The sequence below is a fragment of the Mesoplodon mirus genome (genome assembly GCF_964341445.2).
Source record: "Mesoplodon mirus genome assembly, chromosome: 3".
NCBI lineage: Eukaryota > Metazoa > Chordata > Mammalia > Artiodactyla > Ziphiidae > Mesoplodon > Mesoplodon mirus.
In genome coordinates, this window is record NC_138978.1 from 148000896 (window position 1) to 148017781 (window position 16886).

Consider the following 16886-nt stretch of genomic DNA (forward strand, 5'->3'; position numbering starts at 1 on the left):
CAAAATGTGGAGCTCAGCCCGTACGAACAGTTCTCAGCGTCTCCTCGCCCTATGGGCCAGCTTTTCTCTCTTCTCCTTTCCTTCCTCTTTCCTGCCAGGGGCACCTGGATAAATCACCCAGAGTGGCAGAAGTGGCCTTAAAGCACTCTCAGGGCCCTGAGAGGAGGGGGTGTGCCCTGGGTAGCATGGGGCCCCGGGGACTGGAGGAATGGCTGCTCGGGACCAGTAGTACCCAGTTTCTCCCCAGAAGCCTGAGTCTGGGGAGCTGGGAGCTGGGTCCCCAAGCTCCATGCACAAGAACCACCCCGTCACCTGGCTGAAACAGAGCCTCACTTGTTGTCGCCACCATCCAGGGCAGACACTGTTGCCAAGGAGATGATGCCCTTGTACAGTGTTTCTCCAAAAACAGAAATAAGAGTAACTGGTGTTTATTCAAAACTGTGGAGTTTACAAAACACTTTCACATCTCTTTTCTCATCGATTCTCACCACAACCCTGTGTGGTGGCCTTTTACAGTTGAGGAAACTAAGACTCCGAAAGGTTAAATAACATGTTCAAGGTCAGGGAACTAGTAACTGGTAGAGCAAGACTTGGGCCCAGGTCTACCTCCAAAGCCCATAGCCTTTCCTCTGCATCCGCTGCCCGGCAACATGTGTCACGGTGAGTTTGACCTCCTCATAGGACAGCCCTGCTCCGAAACCTTCCTGGAGGGATCTCACCCCACCCACTCTGCTCTTGATCACTTTATGTTGTCAGTTGACCATTTATGATTACGTGCTTTTCATGTGATCGATGATAGTGTATGCTTCACGGCTTCTTGCCAAGACATTTCCTGCACCAACCCTGTCTGCATGGGGCATTCTTCAAAGGAGAGCTGGCATCTTCCCACTCTTCTCCATCCTTCTCCCCACCTTATCCACCTAGCCAATGACATTTGCTCTTCGCCCAGTGGGCTCAAGGTGAAGAACAACAGCCAGGATCCTTCCCAAATGGTTCACTCCCTTCACCACCTCCCAACGATCAGTTATGACAAATCATTGAGCCAAGTGTATTAGTTCAGCCATGGCTTAGAGCAGCCTAGCAGGTGAGAAAAACATATGAGCATCCCCCCTTCCCTCTCCCCTGCTCTCCATGATTCAGACCGAGTGCAGTACTGAGTAAAAGGCATCATGCTACCCCTGTACAGGATGCCAAAGATGCCCTCAAAGAGCCTCTACTGCAATGGGAAGATAGGATAGTCACATGAAAAAAGAGCCTACGCTCCCATGCAATGTGTGCTGGAAACAGCAATTTTTGACTTTGGAGGAAAGACAGGGGTTGGGGACAGGGAGGGCTTAGAGGCTTCCTGAGGTTTTGAAGAATGGACAGGGTTTAGACAGGCAAAGAAGAAAGTGGAGATGGGCATTCCAGGGAGAGGGGACCACAGAGATAAAACTGTGTGAGGTGTTTCGGGGACTTGGCAAATGAACCAGTTTGTTAGGAGTGGAGTCACCCGGGAAGAAGTAGGAAGGGAGGCCAGAGAAAGACAGAAGAGCCAGCTTGGGAGGACTTGAACTTGGGCACTTGGCAGTCCTGAGTCTGTCTGGGCAACACCAGGGAGCCAAGGAAGGTGTTTTCTAGGTGGATACCATACTTTGGCCCTATGCCTGGCAAAGTTAGTCAAAGTTAGTCCTCTGACACACAAGAAATGAAGCAGTACAAGGCACACCTTGCAGGAAATCTGTGGCTGAATCTTAGCTGCCAATGGCCTTCACTGGGGTCCATCACAGTGGAAGACCTGGATGGTGACTGTGACTGTCTTACATGCACATTTTCAGCACCAGGCTTGCTGGTAAAGAGGACCACTCTTGAACTTTGGGGAATCCCAGCTTCTGGAAACAGACAGCGTTAAAAAATGCACCTTGATCTGGCGCTAATGGCTGCTTTCCCTGATGCAAGGACAAGGCAGCAGCAATGGGGAGTGCCCCTTGTCCCTAGAGCCTTTCAGTGGCTGCCATGGGGCAGAAAGCATGAGGATCTGCAAGAGAAACAGGAAGTGCTCTCACCTGGGGACTCCTGGGGGCCGTTAAAATTCTTCTTCAAGAGGAGAAAGATAGGGCAGCTTCCTGGAAAGTAAGTGGCATTTAGGGCCATTCCACAGCCTGAGAGCTGGGATAAATGTCTAGGGCTTTCTTTTTTTTACTCCCCCCCTCTCTTTTTCTGGTGAGAATTGGAGCCTACTGGTGAGAATTGGAGCCGTGTCACTATTCTTTGAAAACATTGCAGTTAATGACAGCATAATATGCCGTTATTTGGAGTAACTGTAATTTATTTAACCCCTTAGTTGGGTACTTTCTACCCTGTTTCTTGCTCTCCTGCCCCATTTCTATCTCAGAGTCCTTAGCTCTTCCTTGCACAGTAAGCATGGGTGAGAAGGCAGGAGAGATACTTCCAGGCTCCTCGGAAAGATCATGTGGAATTTCCCTGAAAGGTGACTGCCAGCCAGCAAACCTCTTGCCACAAAACACCCATGGACTCCACCTTGTAATGGATAACTCAGCCCTGGCCACCTCCACCCTCAGCCCTGCTTCTTTACCAAAATAAAATGGGAGCCTCAAGTCTTGACCTTTAAAGTAAAGTACTTGCCAAGTCTTACTTAACGTTCTCATGACTCTTCCCAGATCAGGGACAAGAGGGTTTTGTTGAAAAATAAATTCTAAATATCTAGGTGATTGTGGAAGAGTGGGGAAAGCATGGGTGTCAGAAAGTTCTGCTTCCTAGCAGAATGCTGCTAGTTACTCAACCTCCCTGAGATTCCATTTTTTCATCTGTGAAATGGGGAGAATAATACCCATCTTGCGGAATAATCACAAAATTACCCGTTGCATATGCAAAGAATCTAGCAGTGTGCCATAGAGCAGGTGGTTAATAATTAATAATAATGAGAGCTGCTCCTCTTTATTATTTTTGTCATGGCACACAAATGGAAATGGCTATCATTATGCTATTCATGACCCTTCTGGTATGAGGCCTTCTAACATAAATTTGGACTTGATTTAGCAAAGCTAGATCCCCACTTTTATTCCTTTGCCAGACTTTGGAAGGAGCCTGAAAACTCCCCTTCCTGTCCTTTAATCCTATAATGCCTACCAGCAGAGCAACCCCATCACGAGGATGGTATGCGTATGGTCTGGCTAGAGTCAGGGGACCAGTGGGGTGACCTTTCTAGGGGCCCCATAGTGCAGAGGGCAGGTGCGCCCCCAGTGCCCACAGCTTGGAGCCTCAGAGCCCTGCTAAGTCGCAGAAATTCTTTCTGCCCCAGGGGTAAGGTAGTCATGGCAAGGCCGGGCTGCACCATCCCCTAGAGGGGGTTGAAGAGGGCAGAGCCCACGGAAGGAGGAGGGGGGAGGGGTGGCGGGCCGGCAGCTGCTTGAAATTGATTGCTCTTGTAGTTTAGTTTATACCATGGGCCCTCTCCGCGCTGCCCGGGTGGCGACCTTTAGATAATAAAGGGAATTCTGGGAGATTTCTGACAGGCCCGTGACATATGGGGCAGGTCTGCAGGGTCAGGCGGTGTATCTCCCTGCTCCCGGCCCCAGGGTAATGAATCTTGTTTTGACTCGGCCAAGCCAACCCAGCCAGCACCCCAGAAAGGAGCCCAGCCCCTCCCCTCTGCAACCCTTCAAATAAGCGCCTGTCTTTGGAACCCTTCATAATTCAGGGAGACAACTCCAAACTTTTATAGCCTGTGAGAGGAGAGGACAAACACTGGATGTTTTGCTAAGGCCCTGGGAGAGCTGGTGTGGTTTCCAGGGCTTGAGCAGAGCCCACTGGGAGACCTGCGGGAAAAAAAGCCACCGGAAAACCCTCCCTGATGTGAAGAGGCAGTGGTCCCTGGACAGGCCAGGGAAGGAGCTGGGGTGGGAATGGAGGGCGATGGCTCCCTGGGAGTCACAAAATATCCCCGATGTCCTTGGGGTCTGGCAGGTGATACATGGACTCTTCTGGGCAGGAGGAGGAGGGGGCAGGGAGGCAAAATGGATAGGAACTCTCTGCAGGCCAAGCACGAGAGGTGAGAGGCTGGCAAATGCCAGCTCTGATCCCACCAGGGCCAGAGCTGAGAGAGGCAGAACAAGTGCATTCTCGGGGCCACTGTGTTTAGCTGGGTGAAAGGAGAAGCATGTTTTGCTGCTTTCGGTTCTCACAGAGATGTCGAGAGATCTACATCTCGAAGTCTGTTGGCTGTGTGATGGCTTCTACCCAACCCCTCGCCACAAACACCCGTTTCTTTCAAGGAACAATTCCCAAGCCAAGATGATGGAATGCATCACTCCTCCCAACTACATTAGTTTGCTAGGGCTGCTGTTACTAAGTACCACCAACTGGGTGGCTTAAACACCAGGAGTTAATTGCCTCACAGTCTGGAGGCCAGAAGTCCAGGTGTGGTTCCTTCTGGTTGTGAGGGAAGGGTCTGTCCCAGGCCTCTCTCCTTGGCTTGCAGATGGCCGTCTTCTCCTTGTGTCTCTTCACACATCTTCCCTCCATACCTATCTGTCTCTGTGTCCAAATGTCCCCTTTTTATAAAGACACTGGTACATTTGGATTAGGGCCCACCCTAATTATCTCATATTAATTTAATTACCTCTATAAAGACCCTGTCTCCAAATACAGCCATGCTCTGAGGTTGCGAGGCTTAAGACTTCAACATATGAATTTGGAGGGTGCATGAGAGCAGGGGTACACCTGTGATCCTGCCTTTCGTGCCAGGACCCAACCTCTGACTTCCCCTGCCCCCTGCCTTGCCCACCGTGCCATCTGAGATGCAGAGACCCCATCTCTGTCATGCACTCACGTGGATGCAAGGGCCTTGCTCCCACCGTCTGCCTGAGCAGAAAGCCACACACAGTGGCTCGGTCAGCAGCCCTCTCACCGCCTGGAATATGGGTTCTTCCCTTACTTCTGATCCATGTTAGGGCCTCCCCAAATTCCCTTCACTTAGTCCTTGGTTATTGGAGATTGGATCTGATTTACCCACCTGTGGGAAAAAAATTGCATGGAAGGACAAGCAGGGGATCTCCCTTCTCATAGTGAGGGAAGTGACTGTATAGATGTTGTTACCAAAAGTTGCCTGGACATACCGTGGGGGGATGCGGGAGGGGTGGGGAGCATCGTATCGTCTATTTCACTTTCTCAGAAAAGATGCCAAGAGGCCATGTAGGCAGAGGCCCGTTTTCCTCTGTCGCCCCTCACCTCCCTTCTCTCTCGCTCTGGGGCGAGGTATAGCCACTTAGCTTCACATAACAGCACGGAGTCTGGGGAAAAAAATGACATTCGATTAATGAAACACACGCAGCTGGGATAGCAGTGACATCTAAATTGTTCCTTTGGTCCCGTTATTTTCTGTAGGAAATTCTCCCTCTGCCCACCCACCCTCCCCTTTTCCCTTTAAATCGCGAGCATAAAATACGCTAATAACAATCTTGGTGTCTGTGCCTGAGTGACAGCTGAAATAAGAAAAAGACTAATCGTACCTCCTGCAGCCCTGTCACATGGAGATTAAATGAGTCTCTCTCCCAGCCCCTCTCTCCCCACCACCACTTCTCTCTCCCAATCTCCCCCCTCTCTTGTGGTCTCTTCTCAGTGAGCATCATGGGCATTTGAATAATATATTATAGACGCCATCAGGGTGACAGTGGGGGAAAAAATCAGCTCAAACCCATGATTACTCCTTCCATCTAATAATTATTTAAATACCAGATAACTCCTTTCACTCTAATTGAGGCCTTCCAGCTGTCGGTGTTACCCGCGGTCTCTGCGCTTGCCCTGGCACTCACCTTGTGCTACCCAACGTGCCTGGACTACCTCTGAGGTCGCTGTTCGACAGAGTGACACTTGGAATGTTTGCATGTACAACCCCAGAAATGACACTAGGACGGGTCCTTCAAGATCGTTCCATCCACAGGGGATGAGCCGAGGCCCCAGCACTGTGCATTTAGACATTTTATCCTCACAGACATCCTATACCAAAGGCAGCCTCCTTGGGTCATTGGGACCAATCCCCTGCCTCTCAGTAAATATATTCCTCAACAGCTGTAAGGAAAATTCAGTGTCAGAAAATTCCATAATCTCCTTGGCAGGATGCCCCGGGGATCCTCTCTAGATAGGATGTCCCCCTGGATATCTCACTCTAGTCCCTTCTGCTTCATTTCTAAGTCTTTGAGAAAAAGAAGCTGCCTGTGCTTGGATAACATCTCACCTGTCTATGGGGTTGTCTACAACCCAAAGGCATATGGTACAGGACATCTTAGCCCCCAAGTCACAGTATAGGTGCCATTCTTGTGTGTGACAACTGCCTGGACCTGCCTGGCCTGGAGGAGGTCATCCCCCCAACACAGAAGGGAGCCATTCTGGTGTCCCTTTCACTCCCCTGCCCCTTAATCTGTGCATCCTTGAGTCTGCCCTGCACACCACCTCCCTGTCCAGGCCCAGTGCCAGGCTCACTTCTGCCCATCAGGGGGCCGCCACGATCAAAAGGCACCTTCTTTCCCCAAAACAGGGCAGCAGAACATAACTGACTCCCTGGACTCTTTCGCCTACAGCAGAGGAAGCAATGGACCTTTGGTCACAAGGTCTAGGTTCTGATGGAAGCTTGTCCCCGAGTCATGTTGGGTCACCTTGGACAATCTGTTTTCTTTCCTTGGGCCTCAGTTTCTTCATTTAAAAAAAAAAAGAAGTGGACTGGAGTAATTTTGCAGTCTGCTTCAGCGCTGGCCTTGAATTCCTGCTTTAAAGGTGCCACTAATTAGAAGGGAGAGCTGGGGGAGAAGATGGACCTTTCCCTGCCCTGGGAGAGGGAAGAGGTTGAGGTGAAGCCCAGGAACAGGCAGTAACTCCTCTGACTTCACAGCCCTCATTTTTTGTTTGTTTGTTTTACTGAAGTATAGTTGATTTACAATATTGTGTTAGTTTCAGGTGTACAGCAAAGAGATTCAGTTATATATATATATATATATATATATATATATATATATATATATATATATATACACTTTTCCAGATTCCTTTCCATTATAGGTTATTACAAGATATTGAATATTGTCCCCTGTGTTTTACAGTAAATCCTATTTTATATATATTAGTAGTGTGTATCTGTTAATCCCATACTCCTAATTTGTCCTTCTTCCCCTCCCTTTTCCCTTTAGTAACCATAAATATGTTTTCTATGTCTGTATGTTTCTGTTTTGTATATGGATTGATTTATTTTTTAGATTCCACATATAAGTGATATCATGTACTATTTGTCTTTCTCTGTCTGACTTACTTCACTTAGTGTGATATTCCCTAGGTCCACCCACATTGCTGCAAGTGGCAATATTTCATTCTTCTTTATGGCTGAGTAATATTCCATTGTATATATGTACCACATCTTCTTTATCCATTCATCTGTTGATGGACACTTGGGTTGCTTCCATGTCTTGGCTATTGTAAATGGTACACAGCCTTCATTCTCATACTTACCATATGGATCCTGGCTATGTGAGCCACCTAGTAGGTGCAGTTGTATTAATAGGCATGTTTTACTGTTATGAAAACTGTCACAGGCAAGATGGTGCTGGTGACGACAGTGCAGGTGGTGGTGATAATGATGGTGACAGTGATGATAGAATGATGGAGGATACTGATGATGGAAGAGCTACAGATGGGTCCAAGAGTGGGAGCTCTCCCATCATGAACTTTTACTCAGTTTAGCAAAATTGTATCCTGATCCTCACTCCTCTTCCTACCTCCTCCTCCTTCCATTTGCAATAAGGGAGGCCAAGTAAGCGTAGAGGCATATTCCCCCCAGATCTCCTAAGAAAGGCAACAGAGCGGGTCACAGGAAGGAAAGACTCCCGCACTGAGCAGAGCTGGAAATGCCTAATTGTCGTTTCTTCCCTGCTCTGCCCCTGATGCCTGCAGCAGCTGATCAGGAAGGTATTAGATGCCTTCACGAGCTGTCACCAACACCTGCCCCCTGAATCCTGATCGGGGAGATGGTGTCACCAGGCCCTCCAAATAAAATATTTAGTGAAACTTGCTTCCCAAAGAGGAAAGCGTGGCCTCTCCTTGGCATCAGGAATGCTTTGCGTGCTTCGCTGATAGGGCAAGCATCCCGGGGCAGCACGTCCTGGTTTGAGACTTGGGGTGGGGGAGAGGGAAACTGGTAGGAGGACAGCCACTTGGCAAGTTTGGCTCTTGAGAATGCATGTGACACAGTGACTTCATGAACTAGACGGAGAGAGGAGAAGGGACAGGAAGGAGGCATCGTTGAGAAAACCCCTGAGGTTGACACTAGCAGCAAATTGGGGTTAGGAGGAAATGCTAGGTCTACAAAGTCATAGGTATGTGTTCACTGGCTTCTACCAAAGTCATTCTAAGACCGACCATGGAATGGATGGAGATCAAGAGCTGGGAGTATTGAGAAATAAATTATTACTAATAAAGGCTAATGTATCTTGAACACTTATAACAGGCCAGGCATTGTTCTAAGTGCTTTATATGTATTAAATGACTTCATCATAATAATCCTATGAGGTAGATGCTAGTGCTAATCTCATTATATATAAATAGTGAGATAGCATCAGAGAATGGCCAAGTACCTTGACCAAGTTTACACGGCTATTATTGCCTCTGAATCCAAGCATCTAAGTTCAGAGTTCATGAGTCTAACCATTACACCACATGGCCTCTCGTCAGAGGTACAGAGGTGGGTGCCCTTCCCCCTTACTCTAAATTCAGACAGGAGGCTTGATCCTTGCCAGCTGGGCCCTGCTTTGGAAGAGCTACGTGATAGCATCAGCCTTGGCATGGAAAGACAGGGGCTGTCAACTCGCTGTTGAAGTCAGTTGTCTTTGTGAATTCCAAGGCGGAATGCAAGCCTCCCCTGCCACCCCTGCACTGCAAGAGACCATGTCTCCTCTTGACCCTGATGCACTAGTGCCTACTGCTCCCAAGTGGGTGATCTTTGAGTGTCACGGAATGAATCTGCGTGGCTGGTCACCAGGAGCAGTCTGTCCCGGGGTAGATGCTGATGGAGGGGTGAGAGGAAAACAGCCCAATTATTGGTCTGTTGAGAACTCTGAACTTAACCGGCCTTACCCAGTAGGACAAAAGAACCTCAGCTGCCATTGCAGTCATAGACTCTAGAAGCTGAAGCAGGCAAAGTCTCAAGGTATCATTTTGTCTGAATGAAGAAATCTTAAGAGCTGGTTAATTCAAACATCCTTTATTTTAAGATCAAGAAATAGGCTCAGGTTGATGCTAGACCGGTCTAAAGCTATACAACTCATGGGTGACACAGGAAGGATTTGAATCCGGGGCTCCCCGAGTCCCTCACTCTTCCTCCTGCCCCATGACTCCATGCCTTCTAGCCACCAGGCCAAATTTGCCATTCATACTTCAACTCTCAGGATCCTGGACCTCCGCCGGGCTCCCTGCAGGCTGCAGAGAGGCTGTGTTGGGACTTGTGCAGTAGCGTGCTAGAGACGATCACCTTGGATCTATCCCCCTTCCTCTGACTCATGCTTCCCAGTTTGTGCCCCTTCACTGGGCCAGGGAGGGGATCAAAGGTCTGCCCACAGTGTTCATTCCCATGGAAAGGAAGAATACGAGCAAAAAGAGAAGTCAGGAGGTCTGGCGGGATTCCTGAAGTGCAGTCTCCTGGGGAGGCTTCAGTGATAATAATAACTCCGTAAGTTAAGCATTCACTGAGTGCCAGCTCCCATGCTAAGAGGTTTCCCCGTGTTATCTCATTTACTCTGATGACAACTCGAGGGGTTGGTGCTGTAATTATCCCATCCTACCAGAAAAGGGGGATGAGACTGGACTTGCCCAAGGGCCCCAAATTTCTTCCCCAATTCTGCCTAAGAACAAAAGCCACTCACTGTTTATTCAAACTGTGTCTCTGGAGGATATCGGGCAGGGAGGTGAGATAGTTGATCTTAACCTCACAATCGTGTCCTTTGGTGTCACCTCTTCTACTGGGACCTTTTCCCTCCACCCATGGGCTAAGCATGTATGTACATGTACGTTCTGGGGGAGGCGGGGTGCACTGCCCACAGACTCGATGCCAGCGTGTCTCACAGAGCACTGTCTAAAAGGCACAGCCCAAGCGCATCATGGTGATGATTATAATCCTCACGGCTCCTCGGGGACACACAGCCCTCCACCTGTAGGCAAAGGAGCTCTCCTACCCAGAGACAGGGGCACGTACAGCCCGGCCTCCTGCCGTTCCCTGTCCAGCTGGAGAATGTGAGGATTCTGTTATTTCCTTTCCACAGCTCCTCTTGAGGAATTCACGTCCTGCTACTGGCCCCAGGACATAGCTAAAAATAACCTCCGATTTTCAAACCGAAAGCTCTGTCTGCCGGGAGGCTTTGCCGGTGAGCACGTGGGGCCGGAAGGGCTGGGTCAGAGTCGCTGAGGTCAGCCTGGGCCTCATGCCGCTGTCGCCTCCCTCTTTCCAAGGAAGCCCGGGGCCTGACGAGCCACACCAGAACCACACCCCGGTGGAGCCTGGTTGGAGGAGAGCCGTCAGGTGGGGCCTCCCTCTGGCACCATGGTGGCTGTCAGGCATGGGAGGCACAGTTGAGGAGGACGAGGGAGTTTCTAAAGACACAGAGCCAAAGCCATGTGGATCCTGCAGATGGCATCTGTTTTAATTCCAACCCAGTCTAGCCAGGTTGGGGGCGAAGGGACACAGGACTCTCCTAGGCCCCCTTGGAGCTCATTCTTAATCCTCGGCTTGAGTGTTTCCACTCCTGCTGCCTCATCGCCCAGAGTTCTATCTGGACTTGTCCGAGGGAGTTGTCAGACCCTCCATCCAGCTGCAGGAAAGATCTCTCTGCTAGACAGCCTGCTGCCCCCTGCTGCCGCCACTGCCACCGCTGTCCCTCCGTCTGCATAGAAGTCAGGAGCAGCACTGGCAGAGTGATGGGACAGGCTCCACTCTCTACCCTCTGCCTAAGAGTCTAGAGAAGCTGTCGCAGGAACACCACCTTGCCCCTCTGGGCAGCTTCCTTGGAATAAGGAGGAAAAGCCCTGGAGCCTGGGGCTTGGGAGGGCAGAGAGGGAGGAAGGAAGTCGGGGCAGGGGACTGATGAGGCTGGGGCAGGCAGCCTGAGGTCGGCCACACGGAGCCTTAAACAACCACAAGGCCCCAGCAGTGGCTACAATGAGCCTGACCTTCAACTTGCCTCCCTTTGCTCCTCTCCACATCTCCCAAACCCGGAACCCTTGCCCAGGTGGCTGAGACTGGACTCAGCCAGCCAGTCCCCGTGAGTAAGGAGGCCAACTCCCCCCGTGCTCCACCCTCAGAGAAGCAGAAGTGGAAGCAAGTTCCCCAGGACCTGGCACCCCACTTACTGGGGAGGCAGTGGCGGATGCCCTCCTGTCCCAAGGAGGAGGGGTGGGGGGGTTGTCCGCCCTTCTCCCTGGGGCTCTGCAGGCTCCTGAACAGCACCTGTGGGGATCCCAGTCCCACCTCACACTCCGAACAAGTTTTAACCGCTAATGATCAGGGATTCTCCTTTCTAGAGAGGACGAGGCCGAGGGGCAGCGAGAGGCACTGTGATTCAGGATGACCAGCTCCCCTCCTTCCCTACAGGGGACAGAGCATGAAAGAGTAAGGAAGCCAGCAGTGCGAGGGGCTGGAAGTCTGAAATAAAAAGGAATTTTTTTGTGGTATCAGACTCGGAATAGCTGCCTGGGAGAGCCTGGGAGAGGGCCTTGCTAACCAGCTTTCACAAGACAGGAGAGATTTCCACTGGACTGGGAGAGAGCAGGAAGACAGACCCAGCGACTGGGTGGGGAAGTCTGGCTTTAGTTCTGACACCAGGATCAACTGGCTGGGTGAACTCAGCCGTTTAACCTCTCTGAGAGATAAAAACGATGTCTGAGAGGACAGAAATAGAGATGCTTTGTAAAGTTATTAAAAAAATGCATTTTACATCGTCAAGGCTGGAGACCAAAATAGATAATAGGATTCCCTGAACATCCCGAAGAGGGAGAAAGTATGTTAAAAATAGAAAAAAACTGAAATACAGAAGAAAGAGGCTCACAGAGCTAGTCGGCACTGGGACCTGGGTCAAGCAGCCCAGTTCACTCCTCCAGGGATTTATTTTCCATCTGACCCCTCTGCCTTGTGTTTTCCAGAACCATGTAAGGGCCGAGCCAGGAAGGCGGAGTACGCGAGTGCTCAGAGGCTCTGTCTCCTGGTCCCCGCCCGGCTCAGAATGGAACAGAGGAGGCCCTGGCCGCGGGCTGCAGAGGTGGACGGCTGGCCTGTGGTCCTGCTCTCCGCCGTCTGCGTGCTGCTGGCACCCCCGGCGGCCGGCATGCCCCAGTTCAGCACCTTCCACTCCGAGAACCGGGACTGGACCTTCAACCATTTGACGGTGCACCGCGGGACGGGGGCAGTGTACGTGGGGGCCATCAACCGCGTGTACAAGCTGACGGGCAACCTGACCATCCAGGTGGCTCACAAGACGGGGCCGGAGGAGGACAACAAGTCCTGCTACCCGCCGCTCATCGTTCAGCCCTGCAGCGAGGTGCTCACGCTCACCAACAACGTCAACAAGCTGCTCATCATCGACTACTCCGAGAACCGGCTGCTGGCCTGCGGTAGCCTGTACCAGGGGGTCTGCAAGCTGCTGCGGCTGGACGACCTCTTCATCCTGGTGGAGCCGTCCCACAAGAAGGAGCACTACCTGTCCAGCGTCAACAAGACGGGGACGATGTACGGGGTGATCGTGCGCTCCGAGGGCGAGGATGGCAAGCTCTTCATCGGCACCGCTGTGGACGGCAAGCAGGACTATTTTCCCACCCTGTCCAGCCGCAAGCTGCCCCGCGACCCCGAGTCCTCCGCCATGCTCGACTACGAGCTCCACAGCGACTTCGTCTCCTCACTCATCAAGATCCCTTCTGACACCCTGGCCCTGGTCGCCCACTTTGACATCTTCTACATCTACGGCTTCGCCAGCGGGGGCTTCGTCTACTTCCTCACCGTCCAGCCTGAGACCCCCGAGGGCGTGGCCATCAACTCGGCCGGAGACCTCTTCTACACCTCGCGCATCGTGAGGCTCTGCAAAGACGACCCCAAGTTCCACTCCTACGTGTCCCTGCCCTTCGGCTGCACGCGGGCCGGGGTGGAATATCGCCTCCTGCAGGCTGCTTACCTCGCCAAGCCCGGGGACTCGCTGGCCCAGGCCTTCAACATCAGCAGCCAGGACGACGTGCTCTTCGCCATCTTCTCCAAAGGGCAGAAGCAGTATCACCACCCGCCGGATGACTCCGCCCTCTGTGCCTTCCCCATCCGGGCCATCAACTTGCAGATCAAAGAGCGCTTGCAGTCCTGCTACCAGGGCGAGGGCAACCTGGAGCTCAACTGGCTGCTGGGGAAGGACGTGCAGTGCACCAAGGCGGTAAGGAGGGCCCACCTGCTCTACCCCTGATGCGGCATCTGGCATTGCACACCCCTTTGCACACCCTGCCCGCAGACCACCACGGCCTGAAATGAGAGAGGTGCTCAGGCTCAGGCTCACGTTACCAGGTGGTCCCCATAATACAGAGTCTGATGATACCAGACACTTGAGGCATGTCTGTTGATCCGCGGAGTCATTCCCGACGTATAATCAAGGGCCTCTACACCACCAGCCACTGTTGTAAGCACCACGGGCTTCAGAGGTGAACCATACAACACAGTTACTTGCCCTCATGGAGCTTTCATTCGTGAGGCAAGACAAATCAATATATAAAACATGTAGTCTCTCAAAGGGTGACAACTGCTGTAGGGAAGAATAAAGCACAGAAGTGGGGAGAGGCAGTACCCACGAGGACTGGTTCATTGAGAAAGCAGCATTTGAGCAAAGAATGAGGAAAGTAAGCTATGCAGGTATCTGGGAAAGCATTCCAGAGAGAGGGAGGGAGTAGCTCTTGCAGAGAATGCAGGGCATGCCTGGAGTGTGTGAAGAAGAGCGAGGAGGCCACTACAGCTGGACCCGAGCATGTGGCAGAAAGAGTGGTTGGAGATGAGCCAGTCAGAGGTAACACGCACCAGATCCTGTACGTACAGGGCCCTGTAGGCCACTGTACAGCCAAGTGAAGGGGTAAAGTAGGCAGGTAGATATGTAAGCTGGAGGAGAGAGAGAAGGGAGTTGAGCTTGACTGATAATTTGAAAACTGGGGAAAAAGAATTGGGCAGAGGGGAAAAAGGAGAAGAAAGGGAGCTTGGGGTCCAGGCCTGAGGATGGCAGAGACAAGAAAGTCAGTGGCAAGCACTGTCCTGTCAGAGTGTCAAGATGCTGCCGTCTAGGTGGTTACCATGATCCACCCATTCATCCATCCATCCATCACTCCATCCATCTACCCATCCCTCTATCCATCCATTCATCCCTCCCTCCAGCCATCCACTTAACAAGAAGGTATTGAAGATCTCCCAAGTGCCCAGCTGGGGATGTAAACATAAAAAGTCATGATCACAGCTTTCAGATATCTCATAATCTAATGGGAGAAAGAGTGAAAGAAAAAATAGCTGGCAGTGTAATATAGTACCTAAGAGTTTGGGATTCAGAGTTCAAATTCTATCTGCGCTACATCCTGGCTTCAGGAGTAACTTAATATCTCTCCATTATCATCTGTGAAATGGGAATCATAATGCCTACTGCATTGGATGATCAGATAGTACGTGGCAAGGTTAACACCATGCCTGGTGTGTTAGGTTGAGCATTATTAGTTAACTGTTATGCATGTGACACGTGCTAAGATAGATTTCTGTGCAGAGTGCTGTGGACACTGGATCGGCAGCCTGGGGAACAATCTGAGACCAAGTGACCCACACGACTGCCTTCTGAGCACCCTAAATGGAGGGTGTCTGCTACTGGGACCAAAAACCTCTTCTTAAAGCAAAAAACAAATCATGCCTAGGGTATGCTTCTGTTCCTACTGTCAGTCGCTTGGTACAATAGGATAGTAGTTAAGGCCATAGGCTTGGAATTCCAACAGATTTGTATTTAAAAATCAGTCCTACCACTTAAAACTGTGTGACTTTAGGCAAGTTATGTACCTGATCTGAGCTGTATTTTTTTTCATTTTTAAAATAGAAATAATAGTCGTCTCTTTTTATGGTTATTATGAGGATCAAATGGAACAAGTATGTATGAGCACAATACCTGGCCCATAATAAGCATGCAATAAATGACTGCTATAATTATTAATATGAATTATTAAAGAACCAGTTATTTGCTGTTATTTTACCTTTATAAAATCAGGAGGTTGAGCTAGATATTCTCCAAAGTTCTTTACAGTCCTGAAATTCTCTAACCTATGGCCCCAACCAATCAAGAGAAGTGGAGAGGAAATGCAAGGGTTAACTCCTTGCAGAGTCCAGCCTGGTTCCCACTGCCCAGAGGGGGCCTTGTCAGAAGGAAACTGCTGATTCCTGCCTGCTGCTGAGCCAGAGGGAAGAGGAAGAGCCGACACCCTTGTGGGGCTCCATTGGCTTGCAGAGAGACAAGCCCGGGCTAGTAACCAAAGAGCAGCAAAGGCACTGGGAGAGAGGTGACCGCAGGTGAGATCAGGACCTCAGAGAGAACAGCCCCTCACTCACCACCCCCTCCCTTCATCATCACTCTTCTGCTGCAGCCTTGATAGTGGAGGTGGAGGTGGGGCTGCAACAGGAGGGGCCCCTTAAAATCCTTATAACCTAAGGAGTCCCAGACCTGGGGACGCAGAGACGTTTAGGTGGCCTCAGAGGGCGTTAAGGAGGAGGGAGGGTAGCTGACTTCCCGGGACTTAATTTTAACGTGATCTCTGGACTAACATGGAACTCTCAGATGAAGGATCTGAGCTCTGTTACCAGAAGAGAAATGAGGAAGGGGAGCATCACTCATTGAAGAGCAGCTATTGTCCTAAAGGCTGTGCTGGGCAATTTAAGGGTTATCTCACTTGATCCTCAATATGACCCTATAAAGCAAGGATTATCATCCCCCATTTGACAGATGGAAAAACAAAGACTCACAAAAACTAAGTACATTGGTTGCACCCATACAACCATAAATGACACAGCACGGATTTGAATTCAGTTTAGCCCATATGACCTCTGAGTCCAAACTCTTTGCATTTAGCCGTGCTGCTTCTAAGGAAAGCCATACACCAGGCTCTCCCTTTCAGAGCAAAAGTAAAGGGGCAGCAGGTGTTTGGGAATATCTGACAATTTAGAGACGAGAGAAGGAAATGCCAGCCAATCCCAGGGGCTTAGGCTCAGAACAAACCGTTTCCGTCACAGTCTGGCGATTCTAGAGTCAGGAGGGATGTAGAGAAATTCAAAATCACTGGCAAGTTTTTGGCTTCTGTCATCATTTCTCAGAAGCTGGCTTGGGTTATGCCTGAGCCCAGGCTCTGCAACCTTAGCGGTCCCTGGAGAGAGTGGGAAAGAAACTGAAGCCATGAAATCAAGAACTTTCAGAGCTGAAAGGCAGCTTGACGATTACCTGGCCTAATCCTTTTCCTTTACAGATGAGAGCATTCAGACTCAAAGTGGGTATGTGGTATATCAAGATAACAGAGCTGGCTAGTGGTAGAGACAGGACTACAATCTAGATTTCCCGATTCTTTATCAGGACACTTGTGCCTCTGGTGTAGGGATGAGAAAGAGAAGTAGAAAATGTAAAAAGTGGTAGCTGATTCCTCTGACCTACCTTTCTAGGGAGCCTGAAATTTCCATCATTGGCTCCAGGGATGTACTGGTGAATCTTAAATGGATGGCTGTATGCAGGCAATGGTAGTAGTAGGGAAGGGATTGGGGTGGGAGGATCTTGATTAGAAGTATTTGCCAATTTCTGTGGTGTAAATACTCCCACCATGGATAATTT

At 50.5% G+C, this 16886-nt stretch overlaps 1 protein-coding gene across 1 annotated transcript in view; it reads left to right on the forward strand.

The window, feature by feature from the left end:
* PLXNA2 (plexin A2) overlaps nt 1-16886 on the forward strand; it is a 219296-nt gene that overhangs the window by 13555 nt on the left and 188855 nt on the right. Inside the window, exon 2 of the mRNA XM_082613496.1 lies at nt 12172-13439. Coding sequence (XP_082469622.1) covers nt 12252-13439 — 1188 coding nt within the window. The 5' untranslated portion in view covers nt 12172-12251. The remainder of the gene's footprint in view (nt 1-12171; nt 13440-16886) is intronic.